General features: G+C 34.3%; 1 protein-coding gene across 3 annotated transcripts in view; it reads left to right on the top strand.

Annotated features, from left to right (window-relative positions):
* NLGN4X (neuroligin 4 X-linked) overlaps nt 1-19453 on the top strand; it is a 159686-nt gene that overhangs the window by 50243 nt on the left and 89990 nt on the right. For all 3 annotated transcript variants that reach the window (XM_005487531.4, XM_005487533.4, XM_074535978.1), the window contains exon 3: nt 955-1795. In XM_005487531.4, the coding sequence (XP_005487588.1) occupies nt 1324-1795 (472 nt within the window). In that variant the 5' untranslated portion in view covers nt 955-1323. The remainder of the gene's footprint in view (nt 1-954; nt 1796-19453) is intronic.

Here is a 19453-nt window from a genome sequence, read left to right as displayed (position 1 = left end):
ACAAGGAATTTTTGCTTGTGGAATTTTCTTACCTGTGGAATTGTTGTCTGTGCTTCTGAGTTGAGTAATGGGTAAAAAGGATGTTCCTAATTTATTTGGGCAGGTAGAATGTTGATGTGTGTTTATTTGTACACTTGTAATGGTTAGCATGTACATGCAGGTGACTTGCATTTCATTAAACATTTTCAGAATTGTTGTATTAATTGCCTTCTATTTAAAAATAAAAGTAAGAGAGTGCAAGCAGGTAATGTTAAATAATTGTAACACTATGTAGGCCAAAAGCTGACTTAAGAGATTGTAGCATGCTTTTTTTTCTTTTAGCTTTCCGTTGTTCTGTCAGATATAGGAAAAAAAAGAAAATAATAAATTTGTATCTCATTTTGACTGTTCTCACACTTGATTTGAACTAATCATTTATTTCATTCATCAGAATTTCTGAATTAGATGCAGGTAAATTAGGTTGTCATACAGAAAAGAAGTCATGTCTGTGAAAAATATTCTCTAGTTGTCAACTCATAGCAAAAAGAGATTATCCAATACAGGAAACAAAAGTAATGAATGGTTCCTGTGGGAGTGCAAAGAGGCTTAAAACGAAGATTCTGTTTATTTAGGGCAGAAAATATCCTCAAGCTAGCACTTGAATGTCATACTCTTCCTGAAATCAGAAGTGTTTGGTCTGTGGTTCGGTTTGGAAGCATATAGAGAAGCAGAAAAATTTGTTTTGTGGAATAATCTTATGGCTTCAAGTTTAGCTCTCTTAACTTACATATCTTTGGAAACACATAGCTGACTATGATATCTAAGGTTCATAAAACATTTGTGGGCCTTGGCATGGAAGTGGTGTGTGAATGTACTTTTATAGTTGGTTTTTTGGTTTTTTTGGTTTTTTTTTAAGGTTTATGCCAACATAAATTTGTCTGTTGATTTGAATTGTTTGTTTTTTCTTGGCCGCAGGCTGACTGAGTGGGCTGGACTTCACTGAGAGGAGCCATTTCACTGGGGCAGTGGAATAACTGTGGATCTCTCGCCACTCCACTTGTCGGGAAGTGCTGTGTGTTGCCAGGATTAATTCAACACTGAAGTCTGGGATGGGCCTTAGGGGCAAACACTCCCTTGGTTCTTCTGACATTGGGATTTGTCTACAGCCAGTCAGCTGAGGCACCTACTACACATCAACTTTTGTTTTTTTGTTGTCTGAACAAAGATACATTTTCCCTCGCTTCATCTCCTTTTGACTACTTTTTTTATTAGTTTTCATTTTCCTTGACTGAATAATTTCTCCTGGCTGTGGAAAAAAGAGCCCTGCTGATGTTGATTTAAATAATGTCGAAACCAATGGGACTCCTATGGCTGCCTTTGATCTTCACACCAGTGTGTGTCATGTTGAATTCTAACTTCCTCCTGTGGATAACTGCACTGGCTATAAGATTTACTCTCATTGATGGCCAAGCACAATACCCAGTTGTTACAACGAATTATGGCAAAATACGTGGGTTAAGAACACCTTTGCCTAATGAGATCCTTGGTCCAGTGGAGCAGTACTTGGGTGTTCCTTATGCTTCCCCTCCAACGGGAGAAAGGCGGTTCCAGCCGCCGGAGCCGCCGTCGTCCTGGACGGGTGTCCGCAACGCCACGCAGTTTGCCGCTGTGTGCCCGCAGTACCTGGATGAGAGGTCACTGCTCAACGACATGCTGCCAGTGTGGTTTACAGCCAATCTGGATACTGTGGTGACATATGTTCAAGATCAAAATGAAGACTGTCTGTATTTGAATATCTATGTGCCCACAGAGGATGGTAAGTACCCTGAGACCCGCACTGCGGTGTGCTCACCGGTTCAACATATGAGGAGTGTCCGGGTCTTCAGAGCATCTTACTGAGTTTCATCCATGCTTTATCTATGGAAATGGATAATGCCTCTGAATATGAATTATTAATAATACTTTGTAGATTGAATATGCTTGCATAGATTCTCTCTTACTTTTCAGTGCAACACCAACCTGCAGTTTGATTGTGAGTAGTGGCCAGGGTATGTCAGCCAGACTTAAACTTACATCTAAAAGACAGCTGAGAATCATTCACAAGAGAGGAAAGGGAAAATACACTTCAACCTGAAGTAATATAGTCATTTTTCCATGTATGAATGGTACAAACATACTGTTACATGCTAATTTTTAAAGAAGAATTTACCCATTTTTTTTTCTTTATTTTATTACAAAATTTCTGGGCCTACTGTTAACTCTGCTTGATTTTAATAGATAATAGCAAATTGTTACAGGAATTCCATCAGCAGGAGCTTTTTTTAGGATTTTTGTCTGTGAAGCTTTTCAGTCCAGCTTATTTTTCTTCATTTGCTAAATTTAAAATGAAGTCAAGGTGATTTATTATGCAGATTTGAAGAGATGGCTTTAATCTTTCATCTGTTTTGTGCAATACTTTCTCAAGAGAGCTACTTTAAGCCACTTTCTATAGACAAAAAAGGATGAACACAATTGATAATACAGACCTCTTTGAACATTTACATGATCTCAATCTTAAAAATCGTAGCTGTATGGCATGATGAATATATCTTTGGTTGTTTTGAATAGTATTACTTCCTACAGGCAAGAAAACCTGTTTTCATCAGGCCCCGAACAAGCTAAGTCTATTATTTCATAAAGAAATAAAAATAGTACTAGCACTTATATTTAATATTCCACTAAACGCTAGTGCTTTCTGCTAATTAGAATGCAGTTACAGATGTAAAATATGAAAGATTTCTCCCATATATGCAAATCCCCTTCACTTTTTCTGAGGGCTTGATTTACACAACCAAGGCATTGTTGTTTCTCAGTAACCATACTCTAAATATGCAAATTTTCCACTTTGATTGTTATAATCCTTCTGCCTTGATTGGCTTCTTTACTCAGAATTTCCAAGCTGTCTGCCAGCAATAAACATACCACCTTCTTTTCCTGTTCTCATCAGCTGAAGCAAAAACTTGAAAGCTAAAAATTAAAAGAGTAAGATTTGGGAATACTGGGAGCTTTGCAAACGTAAATACTACCAAGGTGCTTAGAGGAAAAGTGCTGTGAAAGGAAATCTGTGTTTATGAGGCTCTGTGTGCAAGAGTGTGTGTGCATGGGTGTGTGTGTGTGTGTGTGCCCCTGTGTGTAGACAAAGGAGCAGGTCTTTACAACTCAATTCTTTCCCTCTTCCAGTCTCATTGGACTCCTTCTTACTCCTTGGATCATGAAATAGATATTTTTTTCCCCAAATTTGTTTATGTTCTGGATTTTAGCCTTCATCTTTTAATTAGTCATTGGGGTAAGCTTGCCCTGAGAAAGTATTCTGGGTTAGTATTTTATTTGTTCTCACTGAAGGAACATCAGTTCTACTTGCTCGGTCTTATTTTAGAATCCAGTTTTAATAAATAATACATTCCTCCAATCTAATAATGGGGTGTTTCATTTATTAATTAGAGGATAAAGGAGATTAGACATGGGAAAATATATGTGAACATCTAGGAAAAAAATATTTAATATCAAATGAAAAGTAGTAAAATATTATGAGCTGGATGAGCAACCTAGAACAGTCATCTTGCTATAATAGATAATGACATTTGCTGTTAGATTTAAAGTAGAAAGGACTGAGAACCTTAATTTCACATTCTGTAGACCTTTTTGTCCACTTACTTTTGCAAAAAGCCTGGTTTGCTCTTTCTGGTTTTATATTTTCTTTAAATAGCATGTAAATGGTATAAAGTTGCTTTTATATCTCCAGTTGAAAATACAAACACATGCATAAAAATGTAGCTGAATAATGAGATGACAAGGTTTGTGTTAGTGATGAGCTGAAGGTAAGTTTGCTCCTCTACAATATAAATAACATTTTTAAAATATTCCATTGGGAAACAAGAACATTAAAAATGAATTAATTAAGTACACAATGTTTTAATTCTATGCTGTTTATCTTATCACTAATTAATAAATCTCAGAGGCTTTTTAGTGAGGAATATATGTGATCTTCTGACCATAAAGATTCTTCACGGGAACTGACCTACAAATCAGATGCTCTGAGTTAGTGTGTCTCCAAATCACTCTAAACAGTCTTAAATAGTAGCGCATACAATCTGATTAAAGATGTTATGCTTCATTATATGAGTCCTAGTTGGCAAAAATAATCTATGTTGTTATGGAAACAGACCATGAAATTAGTTTTTGAAGCAAGATTTCAAAGTGAGTGACTTTGAATTAAATTCACATTTTCAATTCTTTCTTCAGTATAGATTGATTTAAAAGCGCTTTGAAACTGTTTTCTAGAAGAAAAGGTGGCTGGAATCATCCAAACCTAATAAATACTCTGATTATGAAACTTACTCTGAATAATTTTTTTTCTCCCTTTTTTTTTAACTTTGGAGAAAAGAATAGAGCAACAGCTAATGAATTAACTGCAGTCATTTGCAGTGCTTACTTCAAAGCAATTCTGGTGAATAACTAAACAAAAGGTCAGGTTTGGAGATTTTTTTCATTGTTTTGTTTTATTGCAGTTCTTTTTCAGTATATAGCATTACCTGTTTCTTATTATTTTTGTGGTTTTGTGAAAGAGAACCAAATTTTGACCATGTACTTTCAATAAAGGGTTGACTAATAAATGCACAAATAAATGACTAATAAATATATCCTTCCATCTGATTTCAGAATTGCTTCACTAGAATCCTTCCATGATAAACTAATGGGAATAAGAGCAGAATACAGTCACTTTAACTAGACAGATAAGTTTAGTTAGCTGTATTAAAAGATTTTTAAATGTTACTGCTATTGTCTGAAGAAGTACCAGGAAATTAAATAACATATAAATCTATAGTTCCTTAAAATAGTTTGAGCTTCTAGGTTAAGAAACTAAAATAATGTCTTACATATTCTGCTGTGTCTGTATTAATCCTAGCCTTTCTTTAGACTCAGAAGATGCTGGATTTCAAATGTCAGATAGCACGAGAATCCCAACAGAATTCCCTATGTTAACATGTCCTTACAAAGCAAAAACTATCATCCTTTTTATGGGCTTTTTTTTTCATTTTAGGTGAAAATATTATTTATCATACAAGTCAATATACATACTTAGAAGAATAATTCTGCAATTCTGTCTTGTAGATTTTTATTCTTTTGCTGTTTATCACTAGACAAGTGTTTTTTGGTGTCCCTTTCCTTACATTAATACTTCTATTTCATGGTACCTAAGGTAGCTGGAGATTTTCACTGTTTTCTTTTGCTTTTGGAAGGGAAAAAAAGTTGCAACTACTGTGATCCATTCAGATTTTTTATTTTTTGTTCATAAGTATAAATAATATTGCAATTATTTTAAAGACACACATGCAAGCAATAAAAATAAAATCTAAGATTATTTTATTTTATATGTCAAACCTATAGTAATAATAAATTACTCAGAACTGAAGCAAATAAAATATTTATAGTGAAACTATCATTTTATCATTTTGCTTTCTAAACATTTGGCTTGATCTGCAGTATTATTTTTGTGGGTGTTTATTGTCTAGGCTGCTTTTGCAGTTACTATGAACTGTAATTTTCCACAAGAATACTTGAATGTCAGTTTTGAGGAGGTCATCTAGGGAGATGATATTGAGGACAGTGTGTTTATTATATCTTCAGTCTGAATATGGGTTTATCTACAGTGGAAATGCTAGATTGAAGAGGACACAGACTGTTAATCGGCTGTGCTTAATCCCTGGCCTTTATCATTTGAATCTGTGGATTCTGAAGGAGATTGCTAACTCCTATCATAACCGGCGTAAAAAAGTGTAACAAAAAAAAAAAAAAACCAAACAGAAAAGATCCCTAATTTGTATTTCTTTCATTATAAACTTCAAAATTTTATTAATAACAAAGCAGAATTTAAAAACAACTCAATACAGTAAAGCAAAAAAGAACAAAACGCAACAAGAACAAATAATTTTATTTCTGTCTAAAACCTGCTATGTTCAGATAAAGAAAATAATAAAGGTTACTTTTTGTTGTCTTTGCTTGATCAATAGGAAACATATATACTTTTTACTTGTTTTGGCATATGGATAGAGTGAACATTTTACACAGGGGTGGGGCTTTTTATCCACTATGTATCTGTTGCAGATTAACTAATGAAGAATTTAGCATCTTCTTATTTCTTGCTTGTGAGCTCTTGTTTCATTTACTTCAGAATAAATACAGCTGAAGTGACAACAAAAGGTGGGAGGCCATGACACTTATTAAGGCTGAATGGATAGGTGATAATTTTTCTTTAGATTATTAGAACTGGGGTTTGCCCAGGATTTAACTGTGGAATTCCAGTAAGAAAAAAGTCTTGTACAAAAGCAAAGAGATCAGCTATGCTCCTTCTCTGGTAGAGATTGACTAAATATACCTGCAGCTCTTGACTCTGTGTCTATTTGACTGAGAAATAACAAAATGAAAAATTTGAGCAAAGCTGATTGAGAAGATGAGCCTCAGACTGTCCCTTTTGCATATTATGAAATGAATAATTGCTGCTTAATATATAATTGAGTGCTTACAGTTTTCTTCTTGCAATTGCTGTCGAGTACAATGTCTTTAATGTGGAAAAAGCGTTTTTATCAAAATTATCCTAATAAAATGTAATTGATAAAAATTGGGGTTTTTTTCCTTTTTTCTTTGAGGCAAAGTAAAAGACAGTGTAAAGATTAGGCTCTTCATTTTGATGGCATAGAATAAAAAGTAAGCTAATCAATGGCCTCTTTGTTACCATGAGAAATAAGGGATCAAATGTAAAAATAGGGTCATACATAAAAATAGTGTCACAGCGAGCAAAATAGTTGCAATATGTTCAACATAATTTTTGTTGAATTATTAGAAGGTGATGCTAATAATAGTAACTTGTAATTTCCAAATAAACTCAGTTTTCTAGACAATAGATTTTCCTAAACTTTATGTAGTTTTAGGTTTCAGTGTATGTATATCAGACACTTTTCAGGTAATCTTAAAATTTTAATTGTCCTATTATCTCTTCACTACTTTTGTAAATATAAGTAACTACTTAGGAAATCAAAGCAAGAATTTATGTATATAGCTTTAAGGAATTAAGAATCCAATATCTCTTGTATATATGTTTACAGTTTCTATTGTTTCTCAAAATCTTTACTACATATTTTTTAAAGTCAATTATAATTTCTGTAATTGGCATAGGAACATATAGTTTTACTTATATTTTCTGACATATTTTTAAAAGCAAATTAAATAAATTTATTTACTTCTAAAAATATTTTAAATTTGTTTTAAATCATACTTAGGACTTCTATAGAAAATAATATTTAAACAGTTTCATATTGCAAATAATGTTCTTCTGAAAAAAAACCCAGGAGGAAATAAAACTTTGTTTTCAGTTTCAGTATTGTCGTAGGTTTTGTTGGTGACTGGTTTATTTTTAACTCCCACTCATTCAGTCAATTTTTTTTCTACTCTGGAAAACTAAAATTAATTATTACAATTTCATTATGTAAATCCATGCCAGCTTATAAAAACACATATAAAATTTACATAAAATAAGACATATCCTTTTGTAAAATTATTGTATTTCTTTCCAGGGTGAGAAAGATTGATAATAGATAATAATTACAATACAAAATGGCAATGTTGTAATTATTGTATATAATACCAGTTGAACATAAATATATACTTTTTAGGATCCAGGAGAAAATTGCTCTCCATTGTGAAAGATAAACTCCCTGTTGTGTCAGACTGCCTCAAGCCAATTCTTTCACTGTTAGGGTCCAATATATCCCCTCCTCCTAATCCAGAAATATTGTGGCATCTGTGAGAAAGGAGGAGGCATATGTCTGGCTGTTCTCTGCCTACCAGGATAAAGCTGTGGGTAATCCGGGCCCTCATTTCACATTCTTGCTTTTGACAGTCGCAAATACCTTCTGACACCAAGGAACAGGACTCTAATCTAGATGAAATAAAGTTCTTAAATCCTTAGAGATAAATTCAGATTTAGTTGCTAATTTCAAAATGCTGTCCTTTCCCCCAGGAGCTGCCCATTCCACAGGCACTTTACAGGATTGCACCCAAATGGCCTTCTCAGGAACTGATATGCACTGAAGCCTAGCAAGAAGACCCAGCATTCAATATGACTTTAGTTAATCCCAACAGGATTTTTGGCACCATTTCCTAGAGTCTCATCATTACCTCATCTTGAAAAACCTGCTAGAATGGGGGGGGGGGGGGGGTGAATGTTCTTTAAAACACAATGAATCAACGTTTCTTGTGGAAAGGCAAATTAATGTTATCCTTTTAGTTAAAGAACAGTGCCTTTGGAATTGTAGAGGCTGTGCCATTTGGCTCAGTGACACAGAAGAAAAAGTCTTTAGTCATGAGGCATATCAGAATTAACTTCATTTTGTCCACTGACTCCCACTTGTCTATTTGGGGTGCTTTTTGTTTTGGTTTGGATTTTTTTCCTGTGCGTTTGCTTGGGGTTTCTTCTCTGTTTTGTTTGGGGGTTTTGTTTTGTTTTTAAATGCAGCTTTACTCTTCACTGCTGAAAAATGTGTCTTTGCAAGCTGCTGCTGTTCTCTGTGTGCCTCCTTGCTTGCTGTCAAAACACAAATCAATGTGATACCTGCTAACACTGAGGCAGTGCCCCTGTCCTAGGGCAGTGCAGTGGGCCCTTGGCAGGGTTCTGGGTGGTGAATAATGCAGAATATGTGCAGTCAGATCTGATCAGCGTCTTGGCCACATCATTTGTATCAGCTTTGATTTCCTGTAAAGGCTTTGTGGCCTCACTGCTCTTCCTTCAGGTATTTTTTGCATTGGTCTGAAAGTTTTGAAAGATATTTGTATCTTTTTTATTCAAATTTGGTTCAGTTTCCTTTAATTTTCACATTAATTGCAGGTTCAAACAGAACTGACACATGCTGAATAGCTCAGCTAAATCACAGGGCTCATAAATCATTCACATCTGTGAAAATATTTCAAGGAATTGTACCCACATCAATGTGATAATCATAGGCAGTTTGTCAGCTGGGAAAATTTACAATTCTCTTCTGCAAATGTTTAGGTATCTGCAAAATAAATTAACACAAGTTAGAAATAAAGCAAATACTCATTTTTTTTCTCCTCAAGATTCCTGAAAAAATTGTCGATAAATGAAACAAAGACAAGATTTCTCCTGAATATAGCTTTTTGCACAGTACTTTGGTTTGCCATTGTTTTTAGAGGGAAAGAATATTTCTGGCCTTTATTCAGTGCTTCTTGCTTAACAGTCCAGATAAAATTCTCAGAATGGCATGTAATCAATTACGTATGCTTACATTTTAGGACAGTATTAGCTGAATGTATTAGTTGTAATCCAAACAGAACAAAGGAAAAAAAGGAAAAAAAAAGAAAGTTAATGATAGCAAATTTTATTTGTGTTCGTGATATTATCATCTGAACAAATATGGATGAATTTATGTTCTTGGGGTTTAAGGCTTTTTTAGTCCGGACCTTGCTCTTGGTACCAAAGAGACAAACAATAAGAAATAATTATTATGAAAGCGTGAAAATGAGCTAATGCTTATAGCTATCTGGTACTGATGTGTTAAAATCCATTATAATAGAAGGGAATTTTTTCTTTTACAGTTCTTGCTGTAGGCAAACTTTTAGTGAAGAATAAATTTAGTTGCAATGCTAAGCCAAGTTCCTACACTATATATATAGGGAATTTTAATTATGAATAGATTTCTGGTGCCTCATTCCAAAATGCTTATAATTGCTGGGTTGATGTTAAATAGATTTTTTCATTGACAGGGTGTGACATGTTTAATCTAATGAGGGGAAATTGCTTTGTGCAGATTCAAATGACTATTCAATTAGTCACTGGTAATGTTTACAAGCCATCATAGCTGGAAATCATGGATACATTGTCTGTTTTATTAAATATGCAGTAGGGCAAATAAAAACCCAATCCAAATATATACACTTCATCCTCTTTCAAATAAATTGGTATCAAATTATCTTTTATGTAGTATTTTTAGGGTGGCCAGGAAATTAAAAAAATCATTCTGCATTTGTAATACTGCCCCCATGGTAGTGCTTTTGCTGGCGCTTCATGCTTCATTCAGACACCAGAGGGAGCACAAGTTTCCAGCAAACTAATTTTTTTCTGTCCCTGGGAATCGCAGAGAGACACAAATCATGCTGGTGATTGCAGTAGTAAAGCATACAAACAGGTGCTGGTTTTTACTGTTTAAACAGGCAGGTAGGGATCTGATTCCACCTTTCCCAAGCTGAAAGTTAATAAAGTTGACAGAGTTGATTCTGGTGTTGTGGACTGTTGAATTTATACAAGGGATAGGACTTTTCCGAGCAAAACATGCACTCACACTGACAAATTTTGCAAAACTAATTTTTTTTAAATTGTAAAATAATAAATATTTGGGTAATAAGTATACTGGAAATGCACGAGTTTTTAAGTTGAATAATACTTGCAAGGCATTCAATGGCAGAGCAGATTCCAAAGTGGAGAATTTGATGTGTTTGGTTGTGATGAGTTAGTACAAACATTCCTGCTTAAAAAAGTACTGATTTAGTCCTTCCATTTCAAATCCAAAATATAAAGAAAGAAGATTTTTTAAATGAATGTCATTTTCTTACTATCTTCTGTTTTATAGTTATACAGCTCAATCATGTGAAGTGCCAAATGTGTTTTGCCTTCTTCTCTTTCACTGAGACAAAAATGTTAAGAATGTTGAAGTTTCATTCTAACTTAAAGCATCTTTCAAGTTTTTGCTATCACTTTGTTGGAATCAGCAATATAACTAAGCTGTGCTATGTCATATTAGGTGCCAAATTACACAAATGCTGGAGGGCTTCCCCTCCAAAATACTTTGCTTTCAGATTCATAATCTATCTGATTCAAACAGACTGGTTTTTTTTTATGGTGTTAAGGATTTCAGGTACTTTTCTCATCTACCAAACCCTAAATCTTGTTCTGCCTTCAGGGATTAGGTTCAAATAGACTGAGTTGCAACTGATGTCTAGGGTGGGTCCTTGGGAGTTGGATCAAATCAGATTTTTACTGTGATGATGCATAAAGCCATCCCTATGGGTTAATTGCTATGCCTTGTCACTAACAATTGCCTCAAAGTAGAGCTAAGTCAAAGAAAGTGACACAGACATTGCACAAAAGAAGCAGCTCCATACAACAATATCTCTGTAGGAATGCTTCTGTGAAAGCAAATTGAAGAAATACCTGAATACAAATAAATGCACTAATGGGAACTTAAAGAGTGGGATAAGTTTCTAAAAGTTATATTGTACAGTATATTCTTATTTTCATTCTCACAGGGTTATCCGTATTGGCTTTAGTGTTATTCCCAGAAGTAAACTGTAGTAGATGGATTAAATAGGTAAATTTTTCTTCTTAACTGTGTCCATTTTCAAAATAAACTGCTGAGAGGTGTTCACAATTTATTTCTTCTTTATCCAATTTCACTAATCCTTGTAACCACTTCTTTTTACCTGCTTTGGCCACTGTCATTTTATAAATGAATCCCTTTGCTCATTGTGCAAAGTAGTTCTATAAAGTAAGTGCAAACTCAGTTTCTATTTCCAAAAATGGTGTTATTTGGATATTCTTCCCTATCTATTTTTAAATCATAAAGCCACACACAAGAAGCAGCAGTAGGTGAGAAAACAGCAGCTATGATTCTTAGATAATTTTAGGAAGGGTAGCTATGTATATATGAGATATCCAGTGGATATAAAAGATCAAGCAAAGAGAGAAAGCCTGATTCTCCTTCATGTATTAGTTCTTCTGTACCTGACTCCTTCAGTGGGCTGCTCAGCTGGGCTTGCCAAGCTGCATTTGGCCTATAGGATAGTACATGGAGATCCTAATACACCCTGCTGTAGTAAGTTGGGGTTTGCTTTAATTTCCTCACTGTTGTTGGCTGTTGTTTTCATTTTTCACTTTTAGCTTAACATTTCTTCCTTGAATTTTTAGTTGTCATCATGAACTGTTCACCCCACACCCCATGTATAAATATGCCCAGAAAGTGTTTTGGATATTGCGAGAATAAAGGGGAAGGATGATGTTCAGATACTGACTTTAGAGGGTTTTTTAAGTGTCTGTTGTTTAAGTGCAATGTACACTTTTGTATAAAAGTGCCTGAGCATCTAAGAAGGCTGTGAAAGATTTCCATCATGTAACCCTTATCCTGCCTTACTTCAAGCAGTAATTTTCTGGGTTTAGCACCTTTGAAAGTGTGGCCTGTAATGATTAAGTTAATTTTCTGTTTTTCTTCAGAAAATGAAGAATTTATAACTAATTTATAAGTAATTATAAGTTTAGAAAGTATATGCATGTATCACATTTTTAAAAAATTTGATTAAATTAATAGCCTCTTCCATTTTTGAGTGCTCCTTTTGGATTTGTTCCTTCATAATACTGTATCAAACTTCTAAATGCAGGTTACTTTACCATGCTTGTTTTGCATATTTAATACATTAAATCAAAATGTCTTATTGTTGGGATAATTAACTTGATTCTTTCAAATTCTAATATATAGCTTTTGGATTTGACTGTCTATATTCATGTACTTTTTCTTCTTGTGATCTTTTTTCCTATTTTGTCTCAGCACAAATAATAATGTAGACATGGTTAGTTCCTAAAACCAGTTATAAAACACTTATTTCTGCATTATAAGTGGACCTAGTTTAAGCATTTTTTCCTTCATGTTGTACTAAGCAAAAGTGTTGCTTTAGCACAAGTAACCTAATTTTTTTGGTGACTTTTCTGTTTTGTGTTTCTTTTGTAAGCCTAAATTGGAACTCCAAACACCTATCACTTTATCTAGAAATTTCTCAATTTCTTGTATGGATTTATTACAAGGCCTTTTTTGTTTAATAGAGAAGAGATTTGAAGTAAAATTGCTTGCTGTTTGGTTTTTTTTTTAAATAAATTACCAAAACCACTGTGTTGCTTATATACACTGGCACTGAGGCATTCTGAGGTCTAATGGAGAGAGACATGAGATTGATCATCTGTTGCCTTTGTGCCTTGGTATTATTCCACTTAGAAAATGAGTATCACAGGGTCTTTTCTGATTAGGATTAGAAACTACTGCAAAAAGGAAATTCCTCTGGGTGACAAAAGGCTCAAGTTACTTCCCATATACTTATAACCTAAAAGACTGTATTTCTTTTTTTTTCTGTGTGTGCATAGCTTTTTTTAGGATCTGTCTTACTCCCCTTGGTGATCCATTTACTGGCAGAACTTTGCATGTCATTGCAATGTATTGTAACCTCCAAGCAAAACTCTGAAAGGTCTAAAGGGCAATAGATTTGGGAGCCATTGTACCACGATGTATTTAAGTAATTGGGTAAAGATATTTAAAGCTAAGGCATCTAGAAATTGCTTTGGGTCATGTAGTGATAGATTGAAGCCTTGCTATCAAAGTTTATATTTAATTCTTTACTCTCAATATTCACAGAGTAGTCAGAAATCAGAAAGCAAATAGAATTTTTTCAAGAGTTAAAAAGAAGGGGAAATAAGAAATAAGAAAGTAAAGAAATAAGACTTATGCCAGAAGAAGATCTCAAGGCATTGAAATACTGAAAGGTGGAGAAAACTTTGTGCCTGGGTACGGCATATAAGCTCTCAGTGTAATCTGTTTAAATTCAGAAGAGATCAGCTAAATTTTTGACGAATGAAAAAATGTTGTTACTAATACATGATGCAGAGTTAATAGGTTTCTCATAAAGTTTACTGAAAGCAAGAAGTCAGAAGTGGATTTTGGAAGAAAATATGCTCTTTGCAGATGCAACAAATGGCTTGGAATGTTTCTGTGAGTCCTTTAATTTTCTTCATCATCTCTCAAGTAATAAATAAATTACTTTTGAGTACAGTATTAAGTGTTTGCTCTAACAAATGTGCCAGATGGCTATGATCTAGCTGGCATAAACCTTATAGACCATTCTGAAATGAAAATGTTGCATGACCTATAAGTCCCCTCCTGAGAAGATACCTAATGGGATATGTATTTTACACTGGGTCCAGAGTACTGAGAGCAGCAGATGCATTCTTTATGTACAGAACTTGTTTAGTGTCATTTTTAATCATCTAAGACCCTGACCCATATTGACTTTTTTTACTTTCTTGTGGCTGCAAAATCATCCTTGAGGGAGCAGCCAACTATCTTTGTTTTCAGAATTTAATTCTTCAAAGGCATTGTATTTTGTGTGCAGCACACTTACTCTGTGTTGAACTAGAATACATTGGGTTTGTACATAACCCAGGAGGTGGTTATTAAAAATATCTCACCTTTCTCCACTTCTCATTACCTTAATAAAGCATTTGGTTGTGTGTTCCCTAGCTTTATTCCTCTGATCAGTTAACTGTAACCTTATCTGTGACCTTGACATGATTCCACAGTTTAAATAGTTCCATGGAGTACGTCTCCCCTTGCTACTGGCAAGTGTATTTCTCCATCTTCTCCACAAATTAGGACTGAAAAAATTTCAAACGGAAATTTTGGGTATTGCAGTATTAGAGATAGATCCATGAATTCACTATGCACTTTCTTAGTCTATTATAAATGCCCTGGCTTTTAACCTAGGTGAAAAAACATTAATGGAGGATGCTTAACCTAATGGATTTTATCCAAGTTAGTAGTGAATCTAAGGCACACACACTATGAACAGCCAGTTTATCTAATGTGTTGTAATGGTAGTGATTCACACCCTGAGAATTTAAGCATGTGTCAGCTTTAGTAATCAAGATGACATATGAATATGTAATTGGTAATTTTATCTAAGCCATATCCATAGGCAATATGAACTACAGGTGAAACAGAATAAAACAGTGAGGGCTAGCACCCCTGTATGTTCATGACCATAGAACAACATATTGGTCATGTGGAGTATCACCCCCATGTGACATATTGATAGAAAAATGAAAATATTTTCTGGGATTATTTTTAATCAATAATATGATTCTAGTCATTTGGAAGTTACTAGCTGTGATTTGCTATGTTCGTGGAAATTTTAGACCTCCATTTATTAACAGTACTTATTTAGCAACACTAAGCATGACATACTCCTGCAGGCTTAATGCTGCTCAAATATAGCCTATGATAGTTCCTGAAGTTTATGAACAGATAGTTTTAAGAGCCTTACATATTGTTTTCCAAAAATATATTGGCTTGCCTGTAGCCCAGAAATTATATACACCCTTGGGAATTTTTCTCGAACAGTTAAAATGCACTAACCTCTTTACTTGATAATTGCTTTGAAAATTACATTCATATTTGATTGACATTTCCTGCAAAATTGCCTGCATACTGATAATTTGCATTACACCTCAGTACTCCCTACTGCACAATAGGGTAGCATAGATAAGCTCTCAGGTAAGAGAGATAAGGACAAACTCCACATTTTTGCTGAACAGTTACATTTCTTAGATAAAATCACTGACTGAAAAAAGGAGAAGAGAAAAATAAAATGCTCCTTTATTCTCTTGCAAGGGTTGTCAGTGCTTCACCGTGGAGGAAAGCATTTTAAGGAAGCTGGTAGACTTCACAAGTCTCCACCTAGAGGAAATCTTCTGCTGAGCACAGCAGCCCCCATGGGAGGAGTTTTAAGCCCTGTTAGATATATTAGCACTGTATTTGTTTTCTCAAGGCCAGCAGACAGTAAGTGGAGTCTTGCACAGTCTGCTGTCAGAACATCCAATAAAGGAATATCTGATGGCAGCCAAGTCACGCGGTGTGCCCAATACTCAGGCTTAATGATGGAGAAAGCTGCTTTGGGGAGCAATCCAAAGCTCTAGCAATGTGGGGAAATGCTAACAGTTAGCAAATGGTCACGGCAATACATTTCTCTAGTTTGGACCTCACTGAGCAGGACTGATTTGCTAGACAAGGTTGCTGAAGGAGGAAGTGACAGTGACAGCAAAAAAAGCAATTTTCACCATCACAGGGAAGCCTGGCCTGAATTCCTACCAGAACGAAGAGTACACAGAGAGCATCATTAATCCTCTCTGGTGAGACTGGACCATAGCAAAGTAGATCTAAGCTGCTAAAGAAAGCCTACATTTTCCCAGAAATAACAGTACAGATACTATTGGACAAGTGGATAAAAACAGTTGTGATAGGATACAGACATTTCATTATGACCTTTCCCACTTTTTTTTCCTAAGTCACACAGCATCTTCACTATTTCTTAGCTATGCTCCCTTTACTATATCTATCTACTTTTTTTCTCTGCAAATAAGGTAATTTTCTGAATGAATCCTCAGCTTTTTATTTTCCCCTTTTTGGACTTACTTTCACAGGTCTGAGTAGGCATATTTGACAATTTTTATTTCATCTTTTAATGTAGGCCAAAAGAAGTCCTTTGTTTAGCTATAAGTATATTCATTTTATCAAGAAAAGTCATAATCTACGCTATGATGAGATTGAGACATTTTCTTAGGGTTTTATGTGCACAGTAGTTAGTTTTGAATCTAGCTGTATGATAAGACACTATTGCCTTGTAAAGAATTTTGTCATTTAAACCTTACAGAAGGTTTAAATAGACTGTAATCAGTAAAAATCTTTGTTTTTGTCTTAGGTCAAATTTATTTGTTTCATGAACAGCTGAAATGGGGTTTTACATAAGGAAACAGTCAATATCTACGATATCCTGAGTGTATAAACACACCCACATGCCTACACACACATGCACGCACACATATATTTGTATATACATACAAATAAATAATAGCTCTTTGTCAAGTTTCTTCTTATCTAGTGCATTCTTTAGTAATCTGAGATTAAAATTTTTTAAAGGAAGTTGCAACCTGATCCATTATTAGAGTAGAAATTCCATCTGAGAGAAGATGATAACTCTTTTGATTCATGAAATCCAAGTAGTTCACAGAATCAGGGAATGTTTGAGATTGGAAAAGAACCTCTGAAAATCTTCTAGTCTAATGCTGCTGCTAAAGGAGGCTCACCTAGAGCAGGTTGCACAGGATTGTGTCCAGGTGGGTTTTGAGTATCTCCAGAGAAGGAGACACCACAGCCTCTGGGAGTCCTGTTCCAGTGCTCTGTCACCCTTACAGTAATAAATAGATTCAAGGGAGTCTATTTCCATTTGCATTCAAATGTATTAATTTTGCAGTTATTAATGGCCATTTATTGCCAAGGTGGTTAGAAACTTCTCATGTTCTGCAATTTTTAAGCATCTTTCGTATTCCCTCATGAATTTTTCATTCTCATTCTTTTCCTGTTGTGGTATTATGCAGGATATACTACAGTAGTTTGCCTTCACTGATATCTCATATGAACTTTATTATAGAAGCATTAGTAGCTCCTGGAGTTTTGAGAATGTTTATCTTACATATTTGCTATCACACATTATTTTCCTCAATTATTTCATCTCTTTTCCAGAATTTCTGATTGAACTATTTGAAAATAATACTGCTGGATTTTCTTGAACAAAGTGGATGCCTACTCTTGCACATCAGTAGCCACCTATTCATCCTTTTCTTTACTAAAAATCTAGAATGAATGTTCGTGTTTAAAAAAAGAAAAAAAAAAGACTTATCGAGGTTTTTCATTATCCCTTTTGATTGCCTTCTTACCTGTTGAACAATTACAGCACTGCATTTACTGGAGGTTTCAGTATCAGCCTGTGCCCTTGAGATTCCACTGGACTGCTAAAGAACACATGCATTTGTAAAATAGGTATCTTAGTTAACATTAATAAACTTAGTAATTATTTGTTTATTTCTTTCTTTTACCTCTATTTCTTCAAACACAGGCATGTAAGTAACTGGAAATAACTGCTGAGAAATAAACTGCAAGTGTCTTTTCACTGCTGTGAATTTCTCCACTATAAGAAAGAAACTCCACTCCTTGATCTGACTTAGTAAAATCAAACTTATGTTCTATTTCTGTACATAAATACCCATCCTGTAGATAAATAGATTATTTTTGTCTTTAGAGTTGTCAGCTCAGCATATTCATGAACAATAAATAGGTTTAAAACTTTTAAATTAGCAGACTAACATACTCAAAGCTTGCAGCTCACCATTCAAGTTGGATGACAGTTTTAGCCATTTTTTATGAAGGCCTTTCTATAATTCTACTTCATTCTTGTCTTTTTTTAAAGAACTCTTATATGTATATATATATATATATATATATATATATATATATATATATACTACTCCTCTCAATTATTTTCTTTTTAAACTACACAGCACATAATGTTGGTAATAATCTTTTTTGTTGACAGCAGTATGTCTAAGTTTAACTTCAGAATCAGCAGGATAAATTTCAGTAGAAAGTCCTTGTAATAAGAATGTACTTTGCTAATAATTAGTGTACTGCAATAATTAATATATTAGTTGCCATGTGACTTGGCAGATTTATGTTCCAGTTTTATATACTTGGAATCTATTGCATTTTAAAGCATTTTCTTTCTTTTTCTGTTGAACAAGAGCAGTGCATCCAAAAAAGAAGTCAGGCTGTATGGCAGTGTAATTTCTGTATTGCCAACAGCTGTTATGTGGACCACAAAGGCTAAATTCTATGAGCAAAACTCTATTGCCATTGTGTATAAAAAGAAAAAAAATAGAAGAAAATAATGAAATGGTTTCCATAATACAAGATAGAACTTGCTTTTAACTTAGTTCCATGGAATCACCATATCTTAATTTGTATATATTAACAGATTAAACTAATGAGAAGAGACAAATGTGTCTTCTCTGTGCCCCTGCACTGGCCCTCTCAGATATTTAATAATATGAGAGCTCTTGCATAAATAATAATTATTTGGGTACCAAAAAACCAAAACACCTTGATTCTTAGACATTTATATATTTGTTCTTCTACTCAATCTCTCCGACTCCTCGCTTTTCACAATGTTTCCAGATCTTTCCATGTCCTGCATGACGATTCAAGGCAGCAAGAGGTGGTTTAATTTTGGGTGGTCCTGACTTAAACACTGGCTGGGGTAGACTGGTTAACATGGTCATGCTGGTAGGGCTGCCAATTGTTGCAGTGGAGAATGTAGAGCTCCTTAGTCAATACTTGCTTTCCTCAGAGGAAACATTAGTTGCTTGATGAAAGAGGTGTTATTTGTAAAGAATAATACATGTAATCTAGTATAAAAGAGCACCAGGAAATCGTCAATTATGCATGTAACACAAGGTGGTATTGATTACCACTAATAACTGAGAGCAGCAGAAATCTCATGGATTAAATTTACTCTCTGTCTGTGCTTTAAGAACACAAAAATCACATGAATAACAGATTAGATACAGAATGGAGCTGAAAGGACTTTTATTTTCTCATTTATGAGTTTAATTAAAGCAGCAAAATAAATGCTTTTGCACAGAAAAGAATTTTAATTATGAAATTACAGTAAGAAAATACTTCTTGACTTCCTGTATGAAACATTTATTGTGATCTAAAGA

This window comes from Zonotrichia albicollis, chromosome 2, assembly GCF_047830755.1.
Source record: "Zonotrichia albicollis isolate bZonAlb1 chromosome 2, bZonAlb1.hap1, whole genome shotgun sequence".
In the NCBI taxonomy this organism is placed as follows: Eukaryota; Metazoa; Chordata; class Aves; order Passeriformes; family Passerellidae; genus Zonotrichia; species Zonotrichia albicollis.
This window is presented reverse-complemented; position numbering and strand designations above follow the sequence as displayed.